The sequence below is a fragment of the Protopterus annectens genome, chromosome 9.part0 (genome assembly GCF_019279795.1).
Source record: "Protopterus annectens isolate FY-2018-M chromosome 9.part0, PAN1.0, whole genome shotgun sequence".
Lineage (NCBI taxonomy): Eukaryota > Metazoa > Chordata > Ceratodontiformes > Protopteridae > Protopterus > Protopterus annectens.
In genome coordinates this window covers 1256730089-1256753412 of record NC_056743.1, presented here as the reverse complement: position 1 = coordinate 1256753412, position 23324 = coordinate 1256730089, and the positions used below count along the sequence as shown (strand labels likewise).

The window sequence follows — 23324 nt, the reverse complement described above, 5'->3', positions numbered from 1 at the left end:
ATAATAATAATAATAATAATGGTAACCGACCCATGCTAATTAACATGCATTTGAGAAAATAATCTTAAATGTGCAGATTAAGTAATTGCCTACTACATGCTAATGCTCATAATACTCTCTTTCCCTGGTCAAAAATATAGTAGGGGAGACAGAGCTGAGGAGTAGAGGGATAAATACCTAACTACAGCCCAGGTAACTTTGGTTGATTAGCTGCTCGGGTGTCAGAGGCACTGGTAGAGAGGGATGGGAAGGCATTTGTCAAAGACTGTACCTAAGAAAAACATGCTGAATGTTTCCATCTCAAACTCACCCAAGAATGGAGCTGGGGGCAGCACAACAGACTTTAGATGGTGGCCTGTAGGGAGAAGAGTTGTACAGACCAACGGCTTTGGGCATCTACTGTGTTGCAGAATATCCTCAAGATAGGAGAATATGGATCACAGACTGTGCACTGTGGCAGAGCTAGACACTTAACGGTGTAAAAATATGGCTCTAGATGATTTAGTCATGTTGGTTAAAGAGGATATGCCCTGGAATCTTTCCATGTGCAAATCACCAGAGACAAAGTCCCATACCATAACCTAGCAAGTTGTAGGTTACTTTTCATGTCCCTAGAATCCCATAACTCATACCTAGATCTACTGGAAGCACTCACCATTAAACCAAACACCCTATTCATGGGAGACTTTAACTACCTCTCTTTAGACTGGGAAGCATACTTTGCCTCATATTTGCAGGCACAATGATTCCTGGACTCTGTTAACACAAACACCCTTGGACAGACAGTGCACCCATCCACCAGAGGTTCAAACATACTGGACCTAGTACTCACTAATATGGGAGAGTACTGCACCCACCAACCAGTGTCATATCCTCACTGGTGAGGTCAGACCACAAAGCTGTCACCTTCGAAAAAAAAACTCAGCTTGGTAACTCCAGCAAATACTGTTACAGTTAGGAACTCTTCCTAAGTAAACTACATCCTATTAAGTAATAATTTGTCAAAATTCAATGCCCCTCCTAACCCTGAGTTCACATCAACATGTATGGAATTGTTTACAGAGACCATGTACAACCATTTAAATGACTGTATAGAGACTGCTATACCTACTAGAAATAAGACCAAAACAAACTCCAAAAAGACATCTTACTGGTGGAATCCTAACCTTAATGGGGCATACAATGAAAGGAAAAAAGTCATGGCTAAAATCAGGAAGACTCCCATAATGATAGTAGCTCTCTAATTAAACTAAACAGGAAACTAAAATGACTAATGAAGTCCAACAAGGCCAATTATGAGGTCAAGATAACCTCACAGGCTAAAGACAACCAGAAGGCCTTCAACAGCTATGTCTGAAACCTCAAGGGCAGCACACATTAGTGTGCCAAGTTAACCCATAACTATTATCCCATTTCACAAGGGTGGACAATCAACAGACCCCAGAAACAACAGACATATTAGACTGACTAATCTAATATGCAAAGCCATAGAACAAATTATCATAGAAATGATCAATAAAGATATAGGCAACCTTCAGACACTGGACCCAACCAAGTTTGACTTTGTCAAGGGAAGGGCATGCCTACTAAAGCTGGTAGACTTCAGTGAGAAGGTAAACTAGGCAATGGATGAGGGGAAAATAGTGCACACACCTACCTGGACCTGGCTAAGGCATTCATTACAATACTCCACCTTGGGTACAGTTGACAAACTCAACGAACTGCGCATAAACCCCTACATAACTTGCTGGATTGCCAGCTGACTCATAGACAGGAACCAGGAAGTTAGGATTGGTGAGACCACCTCCACTAAGAGACCAGTCACCAGTGAGATACCTCAGGGCACTGTGCTGGGACTGTTCCTTTTTGACATTTACTTCCTGGAGGTAAAGGTTTATATTAAGGACTTTTCACTGATCAAGCACGCACATGACTGCAAAATGGTAGCTATCATAGATTCTTCATTACACAGACATCTTCTAAGAGGTTTTACACAGACAAATAACTGGTGCCAAAATCATGGAATAAAATTCAATGAAATGTATTATAGTGCCTTTTGGTAAAACTGCTACCTAGGTTATTTACTCCACTGATAAGACATCCCTAAGAGTTGACCCATTAGTCAGGGATCTGAGAATATATGTAGACAGAAATTTGGCTTTTGCCCAACATGTGGCCAAGGAAGTAAGAACATCATTCTATGTCACCTAACTTATAAGTATGGGCATGGTATTAAGGTCCAGGGAAGTCATAGTGCTACTTTATTCATCCCTTATCAGACGCATCATTGAGTATAATGCCCCCTTTAGCATGTACCTAACCAGACATACACAACAGTCAGAACATCCACAAAGTTTCCTTGCCAGCAGAATCCAGGGTATAAATGCATTGTCCTATGTGGATTGCCTAAAAGCCCTATCTCTATACTCAGTCTCTTACAGGTTACTGAGAGATAATCTATGCCTGGCATACAAGGCATCCTCGGCTCCAGCTGTGATGGACCTTTTGCACATCCACAAAATGAACAGCATCAGAACCACTAGATCCAAGGATTTAAATTTTGCTTGTGACATAAATAAGACATGTTGATGAGACAGATATGTATCTCAGAGGATCCCCATGCTCTGGAACAGGCTCCCCATCCATGTAAAGCAGAGCCCATCCAGAGACCCTATTTAAATGTAACCTTGGGCAATGGATGGGAAAATTGGAAATTCACCATAAGTCTAGCCCCCATTTCTCTAACAGACAGAGACAAACAGTAGTGCTAAACTAATCATCATCTTCTTTCGGCTGTTCCCGTTAGGGGTCACCACAGTGGATCATCTGTTTCCATTTCTTCCTGTCCTCTGCATCTTGTTCTGTCACACCAATCACTTGCATGTTCTCTCTCACCACATCCATAAACCTTATCTTAGGCCTTCCTCTTTTCCTGTTACCTTCATCCTTAGCATCTTTTTCCCAATATACTCTGCATCCCTCCTCAGCACATGTCCAAACCAACATAAACTTGCCTCTCTGGCTTTGCCTCCAAACCTTCCAACCTGGGCTGACCCTCTAATATACTTATTCCTAATCCTGTCCACCCCACCCTCATCACACCCAGTGCAAATCTTAGCATCTTTAACTCTAACACATCCAGCTCTAACTCCTGCCTTTTTGTCAATGCCACTGTCTCCAACACATATCACATAGCTGGTCACACTACCCTCTTGTAGACCTTCCCTTTCACTCTTATTGGTACTCGTCTGTCACAAATCACTCCTGACACTCTTCTCCACCCACTCCATCCTGCCTGTATTCTCTTCTTCACCTCTCTTCCACATTCAACATTACTCTTAACTATTGATCCCAAGTATTTAAACTCATTCACCTTCGCCACCTCTACTCCTTGCATCCTCACCATTCCTCTATCATCCCTCTCATTCACACACATATATTCTGTCTTAGTCCTGCTGACCTTCATTCCTCTTCTCTCTAGAGCATATCTCCATTTCTCCTGGGTCTCGTCCACCTGTTCCCTACTCTCACTACAGATCACAATGTCATCTGAAAACATCATAGTCCACTGGGACTCCTGTCTGACATCTTCTGTCAACCTGTCCATCACCATTGCAAATAAAAGTAGTGCCAAACTAATATACCTTCCAAATAACATCTAGAAACTTCTAAATGAGCATACCCCCTCCTAATAAATGCCTATGACACAAAGGTACACAACTGAGTTGGGTTGCTCAGCTAGGCTTATAAAGACCTTGGTGGTTGTTGCCCTAGTACGTACCTATGAACGTATGATGTCTTCTCCTCAGATTTATAAATGTTCCCCAAAGGTGATACAAAATAGAGGTTGGATAGTTTCAACCCTACAACCCAGAGAATGAAGTCTTGCTACAGGCACTCCGGACACATGTGTATCAGATATTCAGGAGATGGGATGCCCACTAACCTTTACATGACTGTGTGTGAGAAACAGTGGTGCACAATGTCAATGCTGTAGGTGAGAGGGACTGCACCATACATCACTGTTGGAAATATGCAAACAGTATGATACAAAGGGCATTACAGAAGGCATGCAACATAATAGTGGACCACATAACAATGGGCTGGTCCTCCATCAAGCTCCTCAGTCACTCAAGAAGAAGAATTTCTCTCATCCCTTTAGGGTGATGCTGATGAGACAGGCATCATACTTGAAGATACTGATAAAGGTTCTGGGGGGCCTGTATGCGTGATATCTCACATGGAGACCAGTAAGTTATGAATGAGACTGCAGCAGTCACACTCCCAATTTGAGCATTCAATACACTGTTGCGTGCAGTAGCCATCTCCTCTGTCCTTCATAGGTACATCAGTCATAAGGACAAGAGGAACTACTGAAATTAGGTCTTCCACATTTGGCTGTGCAGTATGTATATCATTGGATTTGGAGTGCATGGACCAACCATTATCAAATAGCTTGTTATGCTTTGTATCCACAGGGCACACCAAAGATATCATGACACATGTGGAGGTCGGATAACAAAAGAGCAGGCTGAAACCAGTCTCCTGCTTGGGTATGACAATGAACCTGCATGCACATTGAGTCAAGAGTCCAATGAAACACTACCAGTGTTTGTCTCACTCTGGGAGGGGCATATACAAACTGTTTGGGATAACTCTGAAACCTCACCAATCCAAACCTAATGAACCACATAGGGTAACATACTAACTATACACTCAGGGAGCATCTCTTCTTTCACCAATGTCATGGCCACCACTAATGGTGGCAGCCCAGGAGGAGCAGACAAATGCACTGCATTTGACATTCAAATACTCATTGTACAGTAAGCTACAGGTGTGACCCAGCCTCATACACCATTCCAGCTCACTCCTGACATACATGCAAACTTTTCCCTCAACCATTAAATGTGCATGGCACTAATCCAGGTACAATTTTCAGCTTACAATGTGGAAATGAAGATCATCAGTGCTGTAGGTGACCTTTGAGGAACAAATGAGGCAAGGCATGATGTAATAAATCTTATGTGCTCCATGGTGAGGAACATTGCTACAGCAGCCATCTCCCTAAGAATGTCTGCCACTGTTATCATCAGTGTCAGATACTCCAGTATGGCCTGTAGCTGCAGCATGTCTATACCCCTGGTGGGTACATAGTATAACCATCTCAAGGTACATAGTTTGCACCTGTCGCTGTTGCAGTAACACCATACCTACAGTAACAGTGGAGTTAGCTATATTGCAGAGCACTCAAAGAGGGCCACTTTGTGTGCAGGTCATCTTCATCTACTTTTGCCACATCTGTGTCCAGGAGGATATCTGTGCCTACACAGTTTTCACAGTGCTATGACCATGCCATGGGTTCCCATAATTCCTCTCCCACTTCCCCCATGGCAGTTTCCCCACTGCATAGTACAGTAGTGGCACTCCTCCACATCACTGAGGAGATTGCATTTGACACAGATACCATCCTTCCACATGACCTCTACCTCTGTGTACAGTGACTTGTGGACTCTCATCCCGCCCCCCCCCATAGACTGCCATTTGTCCATGTATGCCCAGACACCTGTGCAAATGAGGATGGCTGTGACCTAACCCATCCACTTACTGGTGTGATGTAAGTGGAGATGTTGGTGCACAGTGTGAGTCAGCCATGACCTACCCTGCATAGCTGTCGTATGACGCTGCAGGCATAATTTTGTTTCATGTGACACTGCAGTGCCACTGTGCATATGGCAGGGCCCATAAAGGTGGACTAGACATTGTTACATTGCCTGTGCTGCTGCATACTTCTACAATGCTATCTGGAGGGTGTGGTGTAGCTGCTGCTGGTGGCCTGCTGCCATCCATATCACTGCTGGGGAATGCTAAGCTAGTCATTGTGGCTCCTGCTGCTGCACTGTTGGTTGGTCCCATGAATGCTGCCTGGCCTGCCTGTTGATAGTGAATTATATTATGCAGCATGTAACATGCCATCAATATTTGGCAGGCTGTGAAGGGTTCCTTTTTCAGTCCTCCTAGATGTGTACAGGCAGTGGAGTTATGCCTTGCCTTTAATGGGCTAAACACATACACACTGCCACTTTTCTAGCTTCAGCAGGGGTGATGTTGTACTGCTGATCAGCTGTGCCTTGTAGATTTCATACAGGTGTCATTAACCACTGATCCGTGGCAGGTAGCCTGCATAACCTGTAGCACCTTAGGGTCTGGAGGGACAGACTGGGGAGCTAGGTATTGCATACCTGTTTTGTACATGGCTGTAGATATGTAGGTGCACCAGTGTGCCAGCAGTTACCTACTAGGTGTCCCTATGGCATCTCTGTGCAGAAAGTGGCAATACAGATGACTAGAATGTCATGTGTGGGAATCATGGGCACTGCCAAGATACTGTGCAGACACATAGGTTATTAATCTCTATGCATTCATACTACCTGGTAGATGATAGAATGCCATCCCTTCCTACTGATGCAACACTATCCATGCACACTGGGTTGAACTTTTACTGCCACATGGATTCAGTCTATGACTCCAAATAGTTTTCAGAGTCAGATGCTCTCACAGAAGCCACACATGTTGGCGGGTCTCATCTCTGGTGCACTGAAAAAGCAAATGTGCTCATCCACATGTGGAAGCAATGTACTGCAGAATGCTCTGAAAATTCTACAGGCTCAAACCTAAACTAACCACTGTATCTCCAGTTTGTCTCTACAAAAGTTCCTGTAGCCAGCATGGTGAAAACTCACATACCTTGGTATCCACTGGTACTGAAAGCCCATGCATTTCTCCAGTTCTAGTCTATGGGCCATAAATGCTAACTAATGCCCTTACAATGTCTCTATCAGTTCACAGCCAGTCCTTGTGCATTTGTAAGCTGGTGTGAGGTTGCCCACTATCAGGAACATGAGCAGACATGTTGTCACCCAGGAGACCGTCACTTGAACTAAGCAAATGCTGTGTTGCATATATCACTGCTCATGTCAACATTCTGTTTGTCAAGCCACAACAGTTTTCCATTCTCTTTACTGTTTTACCCAGAAGCAAGCAAACATCTCTATCATATTGTACCTGACAACTCTGAATCACGACTTGTTCCCCATCCTCATTTGCATGTCATTATGCATTCCTTAGAATGCACTTTTTAGTTTGCATGCCTTTATACCCTCATCTGTATACTCATTTTTCTTTGCCTTTTGACCCATTGGCTTGTAGCACATTGTGGTTCTATGAATCACTACCTAACTACTTTCTAGTTGACGGTACAAGATTGTACTCTGTGGTAGTGCTGCTGCAGTAGCGTTGTCACCTCATAGCAAGACGTTGTCCCGTTCGATTCTCAGCTAGAGCATCTTCTGTGTGGAGGCATATGTGAATGGGGTGTGCCTTCATTGAAGATTGTGCGTCAGGGCTGGTAACCCGGTACGTAAAAAATCCACTACCAATCATTAGCGGACCGGAGTTCCGCTGTGGCGACCCCTAACCGGGAAAAGCTGAAAGACACAAACAAACTTTGCTAAATGTCCATGCACGTTTCTATATAATTCAACTATTACATGCCTTCTTATCCTCTTGTCTAATTATTTATGTTATGCTTAAACTTTACTTATGCTGTGAAGCTTCTTAAAGCTTTGCACTTTAGGAATATCTGAAAATGAGGTCTTTCCACAATACATTCCCAATTAAACAAAGTTAAAAATTCAGAAAATAAACTGCATAATGATACTGCCATCTTTCATAAGCTAATGTTCCTAATGCTGCTATGCTGAAAAATTGGGAGAAAGCACATTTACAATTTCCAAAAGTGTGATCACCTCTTTAATTTAGTGAATGTAACCATTTAACTTAAGCACTAATTAGTATTTTGACCCTTTGATTACACTACATCCCTTTCCTCATGGCGAATCAGAAATATAATAGCTGCCATTTTAGAATGTAGGTCACTTTTTACCCAAAATGAGATTTTGCATTTAATGTACAAAACTGCTTGCAGTACATGAGGATGTAAATTTACAATACTTTTACTTACAGTGTCAACTCACAATAATAGTACAGACAGATTAAGCCATATCCCAATCAAATTCTAGTTTTGCACATAATTTTCTACATACAACTACATCCAAGTTCAGGTCAAGCCGTTTATGGTAAAATAAAGCACTTTGCATAGCTAAAGAGTTTACACAGTGACAGAAAAGTGCTACCTCTATAACATTATAATGTATACGGCCGGTGACCTGGGCTTAGACTTTGTTCTAGAACAGTATCAAGTCAAGCTCCTGACTTAGCTTGACCTAATTTAAAATCTACATGAAACATTACTGGAATGCCCAGTTATTAATAATATATTGTAAACAATGAACTCAGTTCATAATGCCATTAATGTATTTGCTCCCACTACCTCTGCAGAGCATGAGAATGAAATCATTGTTTCAGACAATAATAGATGCATTACTGAGTATAACCTCTTATTAAGTCTGTTGTCCAACATCTGAGAGTAAGTAAAGAGGCTGTATTTTCTTGTACTTGTAAAACAAAACAGTACAAAATAATGACAGACTGTAATCCTCATTTATGGAGAAAACTGATTCATCCAGTGACTATATATAACAAAGAAAGGGTTGTTGAATTACTCATGGTTATGTACATTTGCTACCAAACCACTGACTCATCATAAGCATAGTTGAAGGTGTATTATAAATTTAGGGCAGGAATAAACTATCTTCATTTATACTTCTATGTGTCATTATTGGAATCTGTACTACTCTTTCCTCTGTAATTTTGCAGTTGAAATCAGTTACATAAATGCCACCTGCCAAATTAGAGAACATTTTATTTTATTCTAGTTAATCACACCATGCAAGGGATTTAATGTAACTGCTTAAGACATTATTCTGCCCTCATTCAGAAACTTCTTCAGGCTTCCATCCTTAAATTTTACTTTGAATTCTCAGCTTAATGTGATACACTGGTAGTTACTGGTATAATTAATCTACAGTCTGCTGCTAAGGGATATGGTGTTTAGTCTTTGGCAAGCAGTACAACAGCTGCCTTGGAGGATTTTGCAGTTTCAGTGTCACAAGTCAAAAGGCCAGAAGTCTCCAATAAAAACGTTAAAAGGTAAGGACACATAGCAGTACTTACCTCAGCAGGTACGGACTTCTCAGACATTGAGGAGACTGGCACTCTAAAGGTGAAGAAAAACAGAAACATTTACTTAATATAAATGTATACAGTCAGCGGATGTTAAAAAGAATCAATCAATCAATCAGTTAATCAGTCAAACACCATTCCACCTTTCCTACTGAACATTTCTCTACAACTGTTAATATCTACTCTGCAAAGTGTGCATCCATTTTTTCCCTTAGAGAAAATTCTGCCCCGTCAACTAACGTGATAACTTCAGATAACCCATTTCACACATCACTTCTAAATGTTATGTGGATGTGATGTACCAATCTTAAGTATCTGAAACTTTTCACATTCCATCACTGCTACTTTTTTAACCTATAACTTTTATAAGTTCATAAGTACTAGGCTAACCGCCCATGTGGGCCATTTTAAGCCTAGGCAATTTCCCCTTTTGTGCTCCAAATAGCCCATCCCATTTGGTTATAGAATGGCACTTCATCCAGAGCTGTGTTGTTTTACTGATGATAGAATGGCCTTACCCATCCCATTGACAATAATTATACATTATCCCTAAAGAACATAACTGGGATCATACCATACATAAGTTTGAGGGGACCCGCTCATTGGATAAAGCATTTAGGGGCAGCATCTGTCCATTAGTAGTACATGGGGTAGTCCTGGGGTACATTTTCTGTTTCCCATCCATAGATCTAAGTTGCACTTGAAAATGGAGAGGGACAAACTTTGTTTTATGTGGATGGGGAGTCTGTTCCACAGCAGCGGCATCCTCTGCGAAATATACCCGACACTCCAAACTGTTCTGTCGATGTTGCTGAAGAGGTTTAGCTCCCTAGATGTAGTATTTCTGATGTCATTTAACTTGCTGATGGGCAGTAAATCCATCAGTAATGGGTCAGAGAATGCCTTGTGTGCCAGATACATGTCACCTCTTTGCAGTCTGTAAGACTTTACAGTCTACTTTGCAGTCTGTTCTTTTTTAATGAATGAATTTTTAAACAAAGTAGCAAAATCACCCAAACATATATACATAAAGCATAACAATAAAAGGAACAATAACTGAAATAGCTATATACAATAGTTACATGAAAAACAGAAAAATAATTTCAGCTTGAGAACTGGAATCTAAAACAAGCAAAGATTTGACTGTCATAAAAACACAAATGAGACTGAAACAGTTGACAAAAATATGTTTTATAAATACTATGAACAGGGTAATATATCCAAATATTATTACATATAATACATTTTAAAACATCTTAGAATCACATAGTACGATAATTATTTTTATAGAATTTTAATGACGAGATATACAGATTCTAAAAATCTACTGATCCATCTTTCTTCCTTCCACAGAGATAAGCAGTGTGTGCATACTATTTACACACAATGCAAGGGACACAAAACTGAATCCAGCTTGATTGCCTTCTTCTGAACTCATTTGGTGTCCTTCTTGAGAAAAAGCTCCTAGAAATATACAAACCCCCAGAACCTAGCTTGCATATCAAATAATGCTACCATATCCTAGCACTATATAACATCTTGCCCTTAACCCCAGAAACTACTCTAGGAAATTCTTGTTAAAACATGCTCCTTAATCCTAAACAGCCAAGTTTATTAGAGGAACAGACAACATGGATATGCATTGGCTCTGAGGCCAGCTTGGTAATTTCAGGCATCCTAAGGCAATGCTGCAATTGTGTCATGTTCTGAGACAACCAGTTCATCATTAATGAATATAACAAGGTCTGTGAGAAATGTAAATACACAACTTCCATGGAAGCAAAACCTTTGTATACAAACAAGGTTGTCAGGAATACCCAGACTACATCCCTCGAACACACCACTCACCACACACACACACACACACACACACACACACACACACACACACACACACACACACATTGTTTTATGCTGAGGTGCTTAAAAGAAACCTTCCAAAATCTCAAAGACCTCCAAAGCACCCTAATGGTATCACTGCTTCTCAGCAATCACTAAAGCACACACCAAAAGTAACAACAAACTTCTCACATAAGCCTATGGTCTCCCAACAGCAAAGCCACAAGGCAAGCACATACTTTACCTAATACTCTTCTTATCTGGGGACTGCACTGTGTGACACCCAGATGCCCCACTCACCAGGTTAGACTAGTAAAAGATAACGTTTAGTTGTCTATTTGGAACCAGGATCTGCAATATCACACATGCAGTCAACTTACTGCACCCCAGGTACCAGTATCATTCTATCATTGTCCATGTGGGTGTAAATGACCCGAGACATAGCTCACTGGACTAGTTGAAAAGACACATAATGGATCTCTCAGAAAATGTATCACAGATAGGTACGAGCCTTGCATGGAGCAGCATTCTTCCCTCACCAAGGATAATGCCGCAGCATGAACATAAAATGACTAATTTTAATAATTGGCTTAGTTTCTAGTGTCAAACCAAGGTGATCCTAGATTTGTCAGCATGGGAGTACATGGCCGACAGATCACATTGCTTTGCCAAGGATGGGCTGCAACTGTTCGCCCCTAGGCTTTCGGATATTGGCTAAAACTTTATAAACCCCCCCCCCCAGAGCCTTTTTAGGCAATGCCAAAAAACTGAACTACTAACATAGTGAAAAAGTCTTCAAACAACCTTAAGGTGCTACTTCTCAATGCTAGGACCTAAACAAAAAAAACATACCTTTCAAGCCCTCCTCGCTCTGGAGAATGTAGCCATCAGTGTTGTGTCTGAAACTTGGCTTAAAGCCATAGAAAATAATTGCACACATAACCTTCCACACATTTAGACTAACAACAGCACAGACTAGGGCCAAAGGTAGAGGAGTCTCAGCCTATGTTAGCAACAAACATATGTCTAGTTTGGTTAAACAGGATGACACAATGGAGCTCATCCACATTCAAATAATCACACAAAGTCCCTAACCATATCATGGCTAGCTACAGGTCACCATCTATGCTCCTAGAGTCTCACAACTCTTACTAAATTTACTAGAGGCACTCACCATCCAACCAAACACCCAATTCATAGGTGACTGACTATCCCTCTAAGACTGGGAAACTGACACTGCTTCAAGCTCACAGGTGCAATGCTTCCTGGATTTTATTAACACAAACATGCTGGAAGAGATAGTGCACACTACAACCAGAAGATCAAACATACTGGATTTGGTACTTACCAATGAGAGAGCATTGCACAACCCCCCCCCCCCACTCCCCATCCCATGTGTTATGTCATCACTAGTGAGGTTGGATCACAGAGATGTCTCTTTTGAAGTAGAAATCAACCTGAAAAACCCAGATAAACCAGTAACAGTTGGACTATATCCTATTAAGTGACAGTTTTCCAAAATTCAATGCTCTCCCTAATCACAAGACCACAGCTACCTATACATAATTATTCTCAAAGTCCCTATGGCTGCATAGAGGCTGCTGTACCTACCAGAAGTAAGCCCAAAATTAATCCCACTGGTGGAATCCACACCTAAACAGGGTATATAATAAAAGAAGAAAACTCATGGCCATGATCATGAAGTGCAACTCCCTTCAAGACAAGTGCTCTCTGATACAACTAAAAAAGAAACTAAAAGTTTTAATTAAGTCCAACAAGGCCAATTATGAGGTCAGGAAAGCCTCACAGACTTACGAAAACCACAAAGTCTTCTTCAGCTATGTCTGTAACCTTAGAGGTAACACACAGCACTGTGTTGAACTGGTGGTGAACAGTACCTCCTTTACTGACCAGGGTGACACAGCAAATCTACTGGTTGATAAATTCAGCTCAAACTTCACTCCCACCCTTCCCCAGCCACACCAGGTAAAATTCCCTTTAACACACTACCACAGGGACCAGGTGCTGGCAGCACTTGCTAAAGCCCAGAACACTGTCTCTGTGGGTCCCTACAACATCCCCGGTTGCCTACTGAACAGTCTAAAACACAATCAATCAGGACCACTTCAGGCACTCTTCAACCACAGCCTTGAAACAGGCTATGTTCCAAGTGAATGGAAGACCCCAACAGTCATTCCCCTCCACAAGGGCAGACTATCAACTGACCCATGGAATTACAGGCCCCTTAGCTAAGCAAACCTAATATGCAAAGCCATGGAATGAATTATCATGGAAAAGATAAACAAGGACATTGGCAACCTACAGACATGGGATGCATGCCAGTTTAGCTTTAAGGGGAAGCTCACGCACACTTAACCTGGTGGACTTCTTTGTGAGGATTATCAAGGCAATAGATAAGGGTAAAAAGTACAGTTTTGTACCTACCATAAATGTAGATGTCCGAACAGGATAGCATCTGCAGTCCTTACAAATGGGTTGTCCTGTCGTCAGGCAGCCCTTCGGTCGGCCGGATTCCAAAGTCTGGGTCTGGCCTCGGCTGGTGTCGCACTTCACCCGACGTCATCTCTGCTGGTCTTCGGGTATAAAGGCATCAGCCGACGCCATTTTCCTCAGTGTTTCTTGCCCCAGATGCCAGTTGCCCTCTTGGTAAGCTAAATTTTTGGATAAATGCCAATGTTTCCAAAAAGTAGAAGGCAAACAAAAAATAAGCATGTATGTACATATATACAAACAAATACACCATACGAGATCCCCCCCAGCTAGCTATTAGGTGGGTAAATACCCTAGGAGTACCACAGAGGGGAAGGAGGGAGGGTAATCCTGACTGCAGATGCTATCCTGTTCGGACATCTACATTTATGGTAGGTACAAAACTGTACTATGTCCTTCAAGGATGCATCTGCAGTCCTTACAAATGGGTAGAATACCATAGCCAAACTAGGGAGGAGGAAGAAGAATTATGGTGTAGTTAGGATCCCTTGCAAAACAGCAGTGGCAAACCCTGCTCGGGATCTAGAGTATAGAGGTAAGTTATAATGCTTGGCAAATGTATGCACGGAGGTCCAAGTAGCAGCCTCAATAATGTCCTTGGTAGCCACTCCTCATAAGAAAGCTGTGGTAGTGGCTGTAGCCCTTGTAGAATGAGGCCTTATGTTCTGTGGAATTTGCTTTCCATGGTAGGAGTAACAGAATCTTATGCAATTTCCTATCCACTTGGAGATTGTCTGTTTGGAAATTGCTTTTCCTTCCCTTCCTGTTGCATAAGCTACTAGAAGCTGGTCAGTTTTTCTATTGCCCTTGGTTCTGTCCAGGTAGTAGCGCAACTGTCTATGTACATCCAAGGTATGCAGCAGTCTTTCCCCCCCGTTCTGTGGATTGGGGAAGAAGGTAGGTAGGTGGATTGCCTGGTTTAGAGACACTCTGGATACCACCTTAGGCATAAATGTAGGATTAGTTCTCCTGGACACTCTATCTTGATGGAAGATTAGGAAGGGTTGTACTGCCATTAAAGCCTGTAGTTCCAAAACCCTTCTTGCTGAAGTAATTGCCAGTAGGAACGCAGTTTTCCAGGATAGGTGTTGAAGATCTGCTGTTGCTGCTGGTTCGAATGGAAGGAGTGTCAATTTTTCTAGCACAAAGTTCAAGTCCCATGCTGGTAATGGTGGTTTCCTAGGAGGTTTTACATTCTTGATTCCTCTGAGGAACTGCCTGAGTAGAGGATGTGAGAAGACAGGGGATCAAGCTGTATTCTGCAGAAATAGCTGATGCATGTATCTTGATGGAGGAATAGGACAGGCCTGTATGGAGAAGCTCTGCCAAATACTCCAGGATGTTGGCAATATCTATCTTTGACACATCTTTCCCTCTTTCAGTACTCCAAATGACAAACCTTTTCCATTTTCCTGCATAGTTCCTTCTTGTTGAAGGTCTGCGGGCCTCAAGGATAATGTCTTTAACCCTTTGGGATAAATCTGGGTTAGATGCTCCTATGCAATGTTCCAGGCAGTCAGTTGCAGAGTTTTCAGGTTTGGATGCAGGATGTTGTAGTCGCTCTGAGTTGACATCAAAGGAATCAGGGGTAGTGTCCACGTTCCCCCCCGAGACATGCTCCTCAGCAATGGATACCAATGTTGTCTTGGCCAATTTGGAGCTATCAGAATTATCCTTGGACGTTCCTCTTTGATTTTCAGTAGTACCTTGTGCATCAAAGGAAGAGGTGGAAATGCATATGCTGTCAGGCCTTTCCAACTGAAGGATAGAGAGTCCACCTTCCAAGCAAGTGGGTGGTATGTCCTTGTGCAGAATTTCTTGAGCTGGTGATTGAGTGGGGATGCGAATAGGTCTATTTGTGGCATTCCCCATTTCTTTGTGATGGCCTTGAAGATGTCTGGGTGTAGCATCCATTCGTGAGCATCCGAGGTAGTTCTGCTTAACATGTCTGCTAGGATGTTTTCTTTTCCCGGTACAAATATTGCCTGTAACTGAATGTTGTAGCTCAGGGCCATATTCCATAGGTCCAGAGTCATTCGACATAGGGGGTATGAATGAGTGCCTCCCTGTTTGTTGATGTACCACATGACTGTGGTGTTGTCTGTCCTTATCATCAATTGGCCTTCTTTGAGGAATGGTCTGAAATTCTGGATTGCTAGTTTTACTGCCAGCATTTCTTTTTGATTTATGTGCAGGTGCAGCTGGTCTGGAGTCCATAAGCCTTGAATGCATTTGTCCAACATGTGGGCCCCAACCTAGGTCTGAGGCGTCCGTTGTGATGGTTTGGCTTGCTTGAATGTTGTGGAAGGACAAACCTGGGTTTGCCTGGCATGCTTGAGCCCACCATAGGAATTCTTGTTTCAGGCATGGGATTAGTGGTATTTCGGTTTCTAAGCTGTGCCTGTGTTGAGACCATAAATTCTTTAGGTACCACTGTAGCTTTCTCATATGCAGTCTGGCATGGGGACCAGGATTATGCAGGATGCCATGAAGCCCAAGGCCTGCAGTACTTTCCTTGCTGTTAGTTTGTTCTGCTTTGTTAATGCCAAGAAGTAAAGAGGAAGTTGTTCTTGTTTTTCTGCAGTTAGAATGCCATCTGTTTTACTGTGTCCAATTCTGCACCCAAGAATGTTCTTGTTTGGGATGGTATCAGTCTTGACTTTTTAAATTGACTGTGTATCCCAGGGCTTGTAGTAAGCAAATGACTCTTTGTAAGTCTTGTGTCAGCTTGCTTTTGTTGTCCGCTTGTATCAGGCAGTCGTCCAGGTATGGGTAAATTTCGATTCCTGTAGCCTGCAATGAGAGATTACTGATGCCAGGCATTTCGTGAACACTCTGGGCAGTAGATAAACCAAAGGGCAATGCTGAGAATTGATAATGCTCTGATCCTGCAAGAAATCTGAGGTATCTTCTGCAATTTGGTCGTATGGGGACGTGCAGGTATGCCTCCTTGAGATCTAGAGTTACCAGCCAACACTCCTTGCCCAGCATGGGAAGAAGTTGCTGTAGGGTCAGCATTTTGAATTTTGGAACAATGATGAATGTGTTTAAAGCGGACAGGTCGAGAATAGGTCTCCAATTTTTCTTTTCTTGGTACTAGGAAAAGTCTGGAGTAAAATCCTTTGCCCTGTTCTGTAGGTGGTACCCTTTCCACAGCTCTCATCTTTGTTAATTGAGCTATTTGTTTTAGGGCTTCTGTCTTTTGATTTGGTGGTAGGTTTGGCATTCCATTTTTTACTGGTAAGGTGTGGAAATGAAACCTGTAGCCTTGGTCTATAGTTTGCAAAATCCACTTGTCTCTTGTGATATAGTGCCAGTTTTTTGAAAATAAGGCTAACTTTCCGCCTAAAGGTGCTGCTATTTGTTCCCTGGTAGGCGGTGTCAGAACCAAGTCACTGTGATTGTCCTGTTGCAGTGGTAGTGGTTGTGTCTGTGCCTCATTGGTTATTGCCTTGCCACTGACGTCCTCTGTAGGCACCTCCTCTGGACTGATTTCTGCCTCTGGAACGTCTATTTCTGCCTCTCTGAGATTTAGAGGAGTCTGGAAAGGACCAATTTTTGGAAGGCCAGTTCCTGCTAAACCTTGGGGGCTGAACCTGTAAGAAATCTTTAACTGTTTGTACAGATTTTGCCTTCTCTTCCATTTTCTTCATTACTTGTTGGGCAGGAGGACCAAATAGACTAACCTTACCCATAGGAGCATCTAATAGCTTTGTTTTAACATGATCCGGCAAGACCTGCTCTTTCAACCATGCATGCCTTCTTATAACTGTGCCAGTCATGGCTGATCTAAATGAAGCCTCCAATGCATCATAGCCACATTTTAAAGAATGGTTACTAACCTGCTCAGTGTTATTCACCATTTCTAAAACATATTTCTTATCTAAGGAATCATCAGAGGACAGTTTCTTAGTTAACTGATCAAGCATAAACTCTTGGTATTGGATCATATGAAACTGACAGTTCAAAGCTCTAGCTGAGAGAGTAGCAGAGGTGTATACTTTTTTACCCCATCTCTCTAAGGACCTGGATTCCCTTTCAGAAGGGAGAGGGTTTTTCGCTGAGGTCGAGGCTACTGCCTTAGGCCCCTGGGAGATAGTCTCAGGATCTGCAAGAGGAGCCTTGTATAAGTGGTGATGAGTGTCCGGTACCCTGTAAAACCTATCGGGCTTGGCAGGGGCTGGAGGTAAAGTATCAGGAGCAGTGCAAGCATCATTGAATGCATCATCCACAACAAGAAGAACTGGAGGTATAGCTAAGGGCCTATGTTGCGGTAAGTGTAGAAAGGTCCTAAGCCTTTTTCTTGAATCTGAGAAATCTTGTCCCTGCCATTGGAATTGCTCTCTCATGGCATGTAAGGTTTCCCCAAGGAAAATTCCTCTGGTGGAGAGGCAGAAGGTATAGATTCTTCAGCATCGGAATCTTCATAAGTAGAAAAAGGAGCCTCTGGATGGTCTGTATTGTCTGAATCATCAGAAGAGTCATCTGAGGACACTGGCTCAGGGGGCTCTGCTCTAGGTCTCTTTTCTGGAGGTTGAGAGGCCCTGTCTGGGTGAGATTGGGATCCCCTTATTAAAGAGATGAGATCCTCTGCCAGAGTAAGCATTTGGGAACTGGAACTGGGCCTGTGAGAGGGGGGGCTTAACAGGCACAGACTTAGCAGTTTTGGCTGCTTTAGCCCTGGCAAAGGCCTTTATAGACATGGCTGCAGGAGGCCTAGCAGCACCACGTGCTGGGGTAGAGACATCCAAAGGGATGGTGTCCGATAATTCTAGAGAAACCACATTAGTAGGCAAAATTTCAGAGGCCGATTCAACTAGGGTAGCAGGGGCCTCGGTAGTAGTCATGGATTCGGCTGAAGATTGACCCGTTTGCTCGGTTTCGGCCAAAACCGAGACACTCGCGGTTTGCTTAACCGTGGTTTCGGCCGAAACCGCGGACCGCGAGTGTCGGTCTTTTTCTTTGCGTTTCTTAACAATTTGAGAAGTCGGAGGATCCGACGGCATAATGTACGCAAAATCTGAGCCGAAAAATTGTTCAGCAAACTCCGCCTAAGCATTCGTCGGTTGAAGGAAGCACAGGCTAAACAGGCTGCTACGTCGTGGTCTGGGCCTAAACAAGGTAAGCAGTAAGAGTGGAAATCTTTATGAGGTATTTGTTTCCCACAAGTTAAACAGTTATTCACTTTTTCTGACATCGGCTGAGGCAAGAAAGAGTCCCCAACGGGGTACTTAGCTTTTTAGAAGTCTTCGAAGTAGTATTCGGTAGTAGTAATCTCTGGATCTGACCGACCGGCACTTGCGAACAGCTTCTGCTTCGGGCGCCACGCAGCAAGAAAGACAGAGGAAAATGGCGTTGGCTGATGCCTTTATACCCGAAGACCAGCAGAGATGACATCGGGTGAAGTGCGACACCAGCCGAGGCCAGACCCAGACTTTGGAATCCGGCCGACCGAAGGGCTGCCTGACGACAGGACAACCCATTTGTAAGGACTGCAGATGCATCCTTGAAGGACATCAGTACATACTATATATCCTGACCTAGCCAAGGCATTTGATATAATATCTGAGCAAGGTATAAATCCCTACATAACTCACTTGATGTCTGGCTTACAGACAGGACCTAAGAAGTCTGGATTGGTGAGACCACCTATACCAAGAGACTAGTCACCAGCAGAGTACCCCAGGGTTTTGTGCTGGACCCGGTCCTGTTTGGCTTCTATTTCTTGGATGTCAAGGCTAATGTTCAAGGCCTCTGGCTCACCAAGTTCACAGATGAAGGTAAATTGGGAACTGTTATAGATTCCCCCCGAGATACCAACATCTTACAAGAGGGTTTAACACAAACAAATGACTGCTGCCAAAAACATGGCCTAAACCTCAATGCCAAAAAATGCATTATAATGCCCTTTGGGAAACTCTCAATCCAAGTTAATAACTCCATTAATAAAACACTCCTAAGAGCTGACCATGTAGTAAGGGATTTGGGAACATATGTAGACAGCAGTCTGACCTTTGACCAGCAGGTACCCAAGACGGTAAGAAAATCATTCTATGTCCCCTGACTTTTAGGTCAAGGTATGGCATCCAGGTATAAGGAAGATGTAGTACCACCCTACTCGGCTCTTATTAGACTTATCATTGAATCCAAAGCCCCCTTTGGCATGACCCTAAACAGACACTTGCACCAGCTGGAACACCCACAAAGGCTTCTTACCAGGGAATTCAGGGCATGAATACCCTGTCCTACACTGATCACCTAAAGACACTGTCTGTGTATTCAGCCTCCTATAGGCTGCTGAGAGGGGATCTTTGTCTGGCTTACAGGGCTTCCTCAGACAAAACCCTGATGGATCAGTTGCACATGTGCAAAACAAACAGGACTAGAAACATTAGATCCAAGGATTTGATCTTCACTTGTGACATAAACAAAACATGCTGGAAAGACAGCTATGTGTCCCATAGGATCCCTGTACTATGAAATAGACTACCCATCCACGTAAAACAGAGTACATCCCTGACCCTATTCAAATGCAGCCTTGACAGTTGGATGGGAAATTGGAAATTTACCCCCGGTCTGGCCCCCAAGTCCCTTAAAAACAGAGGCTGTCAATAAGAATAGTATTATAATAACCAACACCTCCCCATGAATCCTTAGTTACCTCCCTACTAACATGCCCCCCCATATAGACAGTCATGATACGTGGGACCAAATGATATGGGGTGTACCGCTATGCTTGTAAGGACCCAAGTGCTCATTAGCCTAGTAACAACCCATAAACCTATAAGACAAATGCTTTTTGTAGCATAAAGAATTTTACTTATTTGTTTCTGTTTATCAGGAAAGTCTGTCTGGGAAATGAAAGGGGGCAAGCCACCCTGCAACCCACACACCCACTGCAAATTACATATTCCAACTCTGAGATCGCACTACAGTGAGGAAAAGGATAAATTTCCCAATCTGCGCTGTACCGCAATGTCTATTCATAACATCAGCCACGTTTCAGCAAATGCAGAGTAGCAGGAGTGCTGGCTGATTAAGTGATCTTCTCTGAGTCACACAGTTAGGCAATGGAGGCTGAGGGAATCAATCCCTGGACCACTGGAAACAACTCCTTAATCCTCTACACCAAATGCCAGACAGTAACAATTTTAAATACAGACATATATCAAGAAATCTTTATGTATACTATCTAAAGTAAATTACAGTACTCCTGTACAGTTGGTTTATATAATGACAATCACTACCTGAGTAGTAAAGCCAGGCTCACACATGACCAGCATGGTTTACCCATAAGAGTGAAGCCTGCATAAGTACATTTTGCTGGAAGTAGGTAAAGGGGAGCTTGTAAATGATTGACCACCCATGCCCAAGTTATATACACCCTACACAAAACCTAAGGGGATCCAAGCCAGTCCATTACATTTAGGTACCATGGCTAGGTTTAGAAAAGCCCTTTAGGGTCATTAGCCTAGTAATCAGTATGATCCTACAAATCTGGCTTCACTGTTAGTCAAGAGGTGACAATTGTCACTGTGCTGGGTCTAGTTAAAAATACTTTTCTTATCTTTGTGAATAAGGTACAAGCATATCAGTACTTCTGGTTGTAGAGGTGATTTTATACTGAAAAGGTTCACTAGTAATATCTGCCTCATGTACTGTGCATGCAAACATTCCCATACATGCATTGACATATGCAATACATCTATACAGCTTAATCAGCTTGCCATAAACCAGTGTTGTGTGACTTGTTTGACCTTATTCATGCACTGTAGACCTGTGTTATTGATATAGATATAGGCTAACTTGTGTCCTCTGCACATGTATGATGAATACTGTGTGATGGATGTGGTTTAATTTTTATCTTGTACATCTGTGCAATGGTATGTCCTATCCTGTCCTGGCTTGGAATATAAAGTGCATATAACCCCACTTTCACCGTTGTCCAGCCTGTGTTCTGTACAACTGTGTAATAAATGTAGTCTAACCTATGCTTTATGTAGTTGTACAGGTATGACTAAGCTTTGCTATGTACATCTGTGCAATGCTTATGATCTAACCTGTGCCCCTGTACAGTCATGTTATGAGTGTGACATACCTGTACAGTCGTGTGTTAGATGTGGCTTACCTGTTTAAGTATGGCATTTTGTCTGCTCTATACACTTGTATGATGAACATGCATGTGATGGCCTCCTTCTTGTGGAGGTCATCACTGCTGTACTGATTTCTGGATGGTATTTGTCAGAGTTGTAGCCATCTAATGCTACCTTGAGTTCCTCAAGGTTTTTATTACAAGTGCCTGATAGCATTCCCTCTAACATGCACTAATTTTCAGTTTAATGATTACTTGGATTCATAAAACCCAAATGTGATACACTTTAATGTTAAAAGCATAATTCTCTGTTTCCTAATACCTTGCCTGTCCAGGTCCTGATGAAGTAATTTTGTAGTCTGGCTATAAAGCCTCTGTGGAGACTATTTAACAATCAATGTTCTACAACTAAATCTTGAGTTATCCCATTGGACTGGTAACATTCCCTGTAGTACAGAATACCCCCTCTCACCTTTGCTCCATTCTTATAATCTCTCTGTCAGGCTAGGTTTCATATACCTAACCATCATAATGTAATCCTCAATGCCACAAGTCAGGAAACTTACATGGCAGCATAAAGGTGTTTTGACATGGCTAGGCAGTAGTTCATTATAGCAGTAAATGGAATGTTTTATAAGTGTTATACCCCACAAAACACTGAGGCACAGAAGGTAGACCAGGGTACATCTGGTATTACTCCTGAATTACAAAAGTGGAATGTTGTGCTGAGTAATAGTGTAGGGGTACAGATGACATGACTCCGCCGGCACGGAGTGTATTGTGCTTCTTTCTGCCTGTTGATGTTTCTCATTTTGTTATGCAAGTCATGGCATTGTTTATGAGCTCAGTACCATGATCCTTAGGCAGATTACGGCCTACAGACTGGCACTAAGACAGCTTAACTTGTGGGGTCTACAACTAAGAACTTAATTACAGTTTAATCAGTGATTACATTTGTGTAGCTGAGCTACACGTTTCTTATGACTAGGGATATAGTTTTTATTTATTAATGGGTTGTTAGCTGGCTGGACAACTGGGCTCTTACAACCAGAAACATAGAAACTGAAGAATACAAAATAATATCTAAAATATTTCAGCACCAAAAACAACATCTAACAAAGAATACAACATAAAACAACAAGAAGTACCATGGAATTGCAAGAAAGCAAGAATTTCCTTCACAATGCAACCAATTTATGTGTGATGGGTTTAGAAGTAGGAATGGACCACTAATCTGCTAGAAATTTCTTCACTTGCTAAACGACCAGCAATTTAAATAAACTTCATGTGTTCCAGGGATATTTTGTTATTTACTTTTTCTGATTCAAACTTTATAAACTTGTACAGAATTACAGATTATAAAGAAGTTTATTGTGTTTTCTTGGAGAAAACTACCAGGGATGAGACAAGAAAATTATACTTCTTGGAGTAGAAACATTTTGCTGGCAGTTCTTCAGGTCTAGGGAGGAGTTACACAACTTAGTTCACATATACATTATGGCAGCATATGGGTATGTCTTTACTGGGCATGCAAATACACCTTTGTTGATGTACTTTTGGATTTGACCAACCAGTGTTTAGACTAAATATCACCTACAGGGATACAGTCCTAACCAGTTTGGTAGCATGACCCACAAAACATTGATCTCTGGTTCCATAAATCATACAAATACCATTATTGATTGATACTGTACTCTTTGTTTGAATATGGCACCATAGCCAACATACACTGCCCCTGTGT

The 23324-nt window shown here is 42.4% G+C and overlaps 1 protein-coding gene across 1 annotated transcript in view; it reads right to left on the bottom strand.

Moving 5' to 3' along the window:
• The window catches only part of LOC122811979, a 1339201-nt gene that overhangs the window by 695574 nt on the left and 620303 nt on the right, over nucleotides 1-23324 (bottom strand). Inside the window, exon 4 of the mRNA XM_044084179.1 lies at nucleotides 9133-9175. Within this exon, the coding sequence (XP_043940114.1) occupies nucleotides 9133-9175 (43 nt within the window). The remainder of the gene's footprint in view (nucleotides 1-9132; nucleotides 9176-23324) is intronic.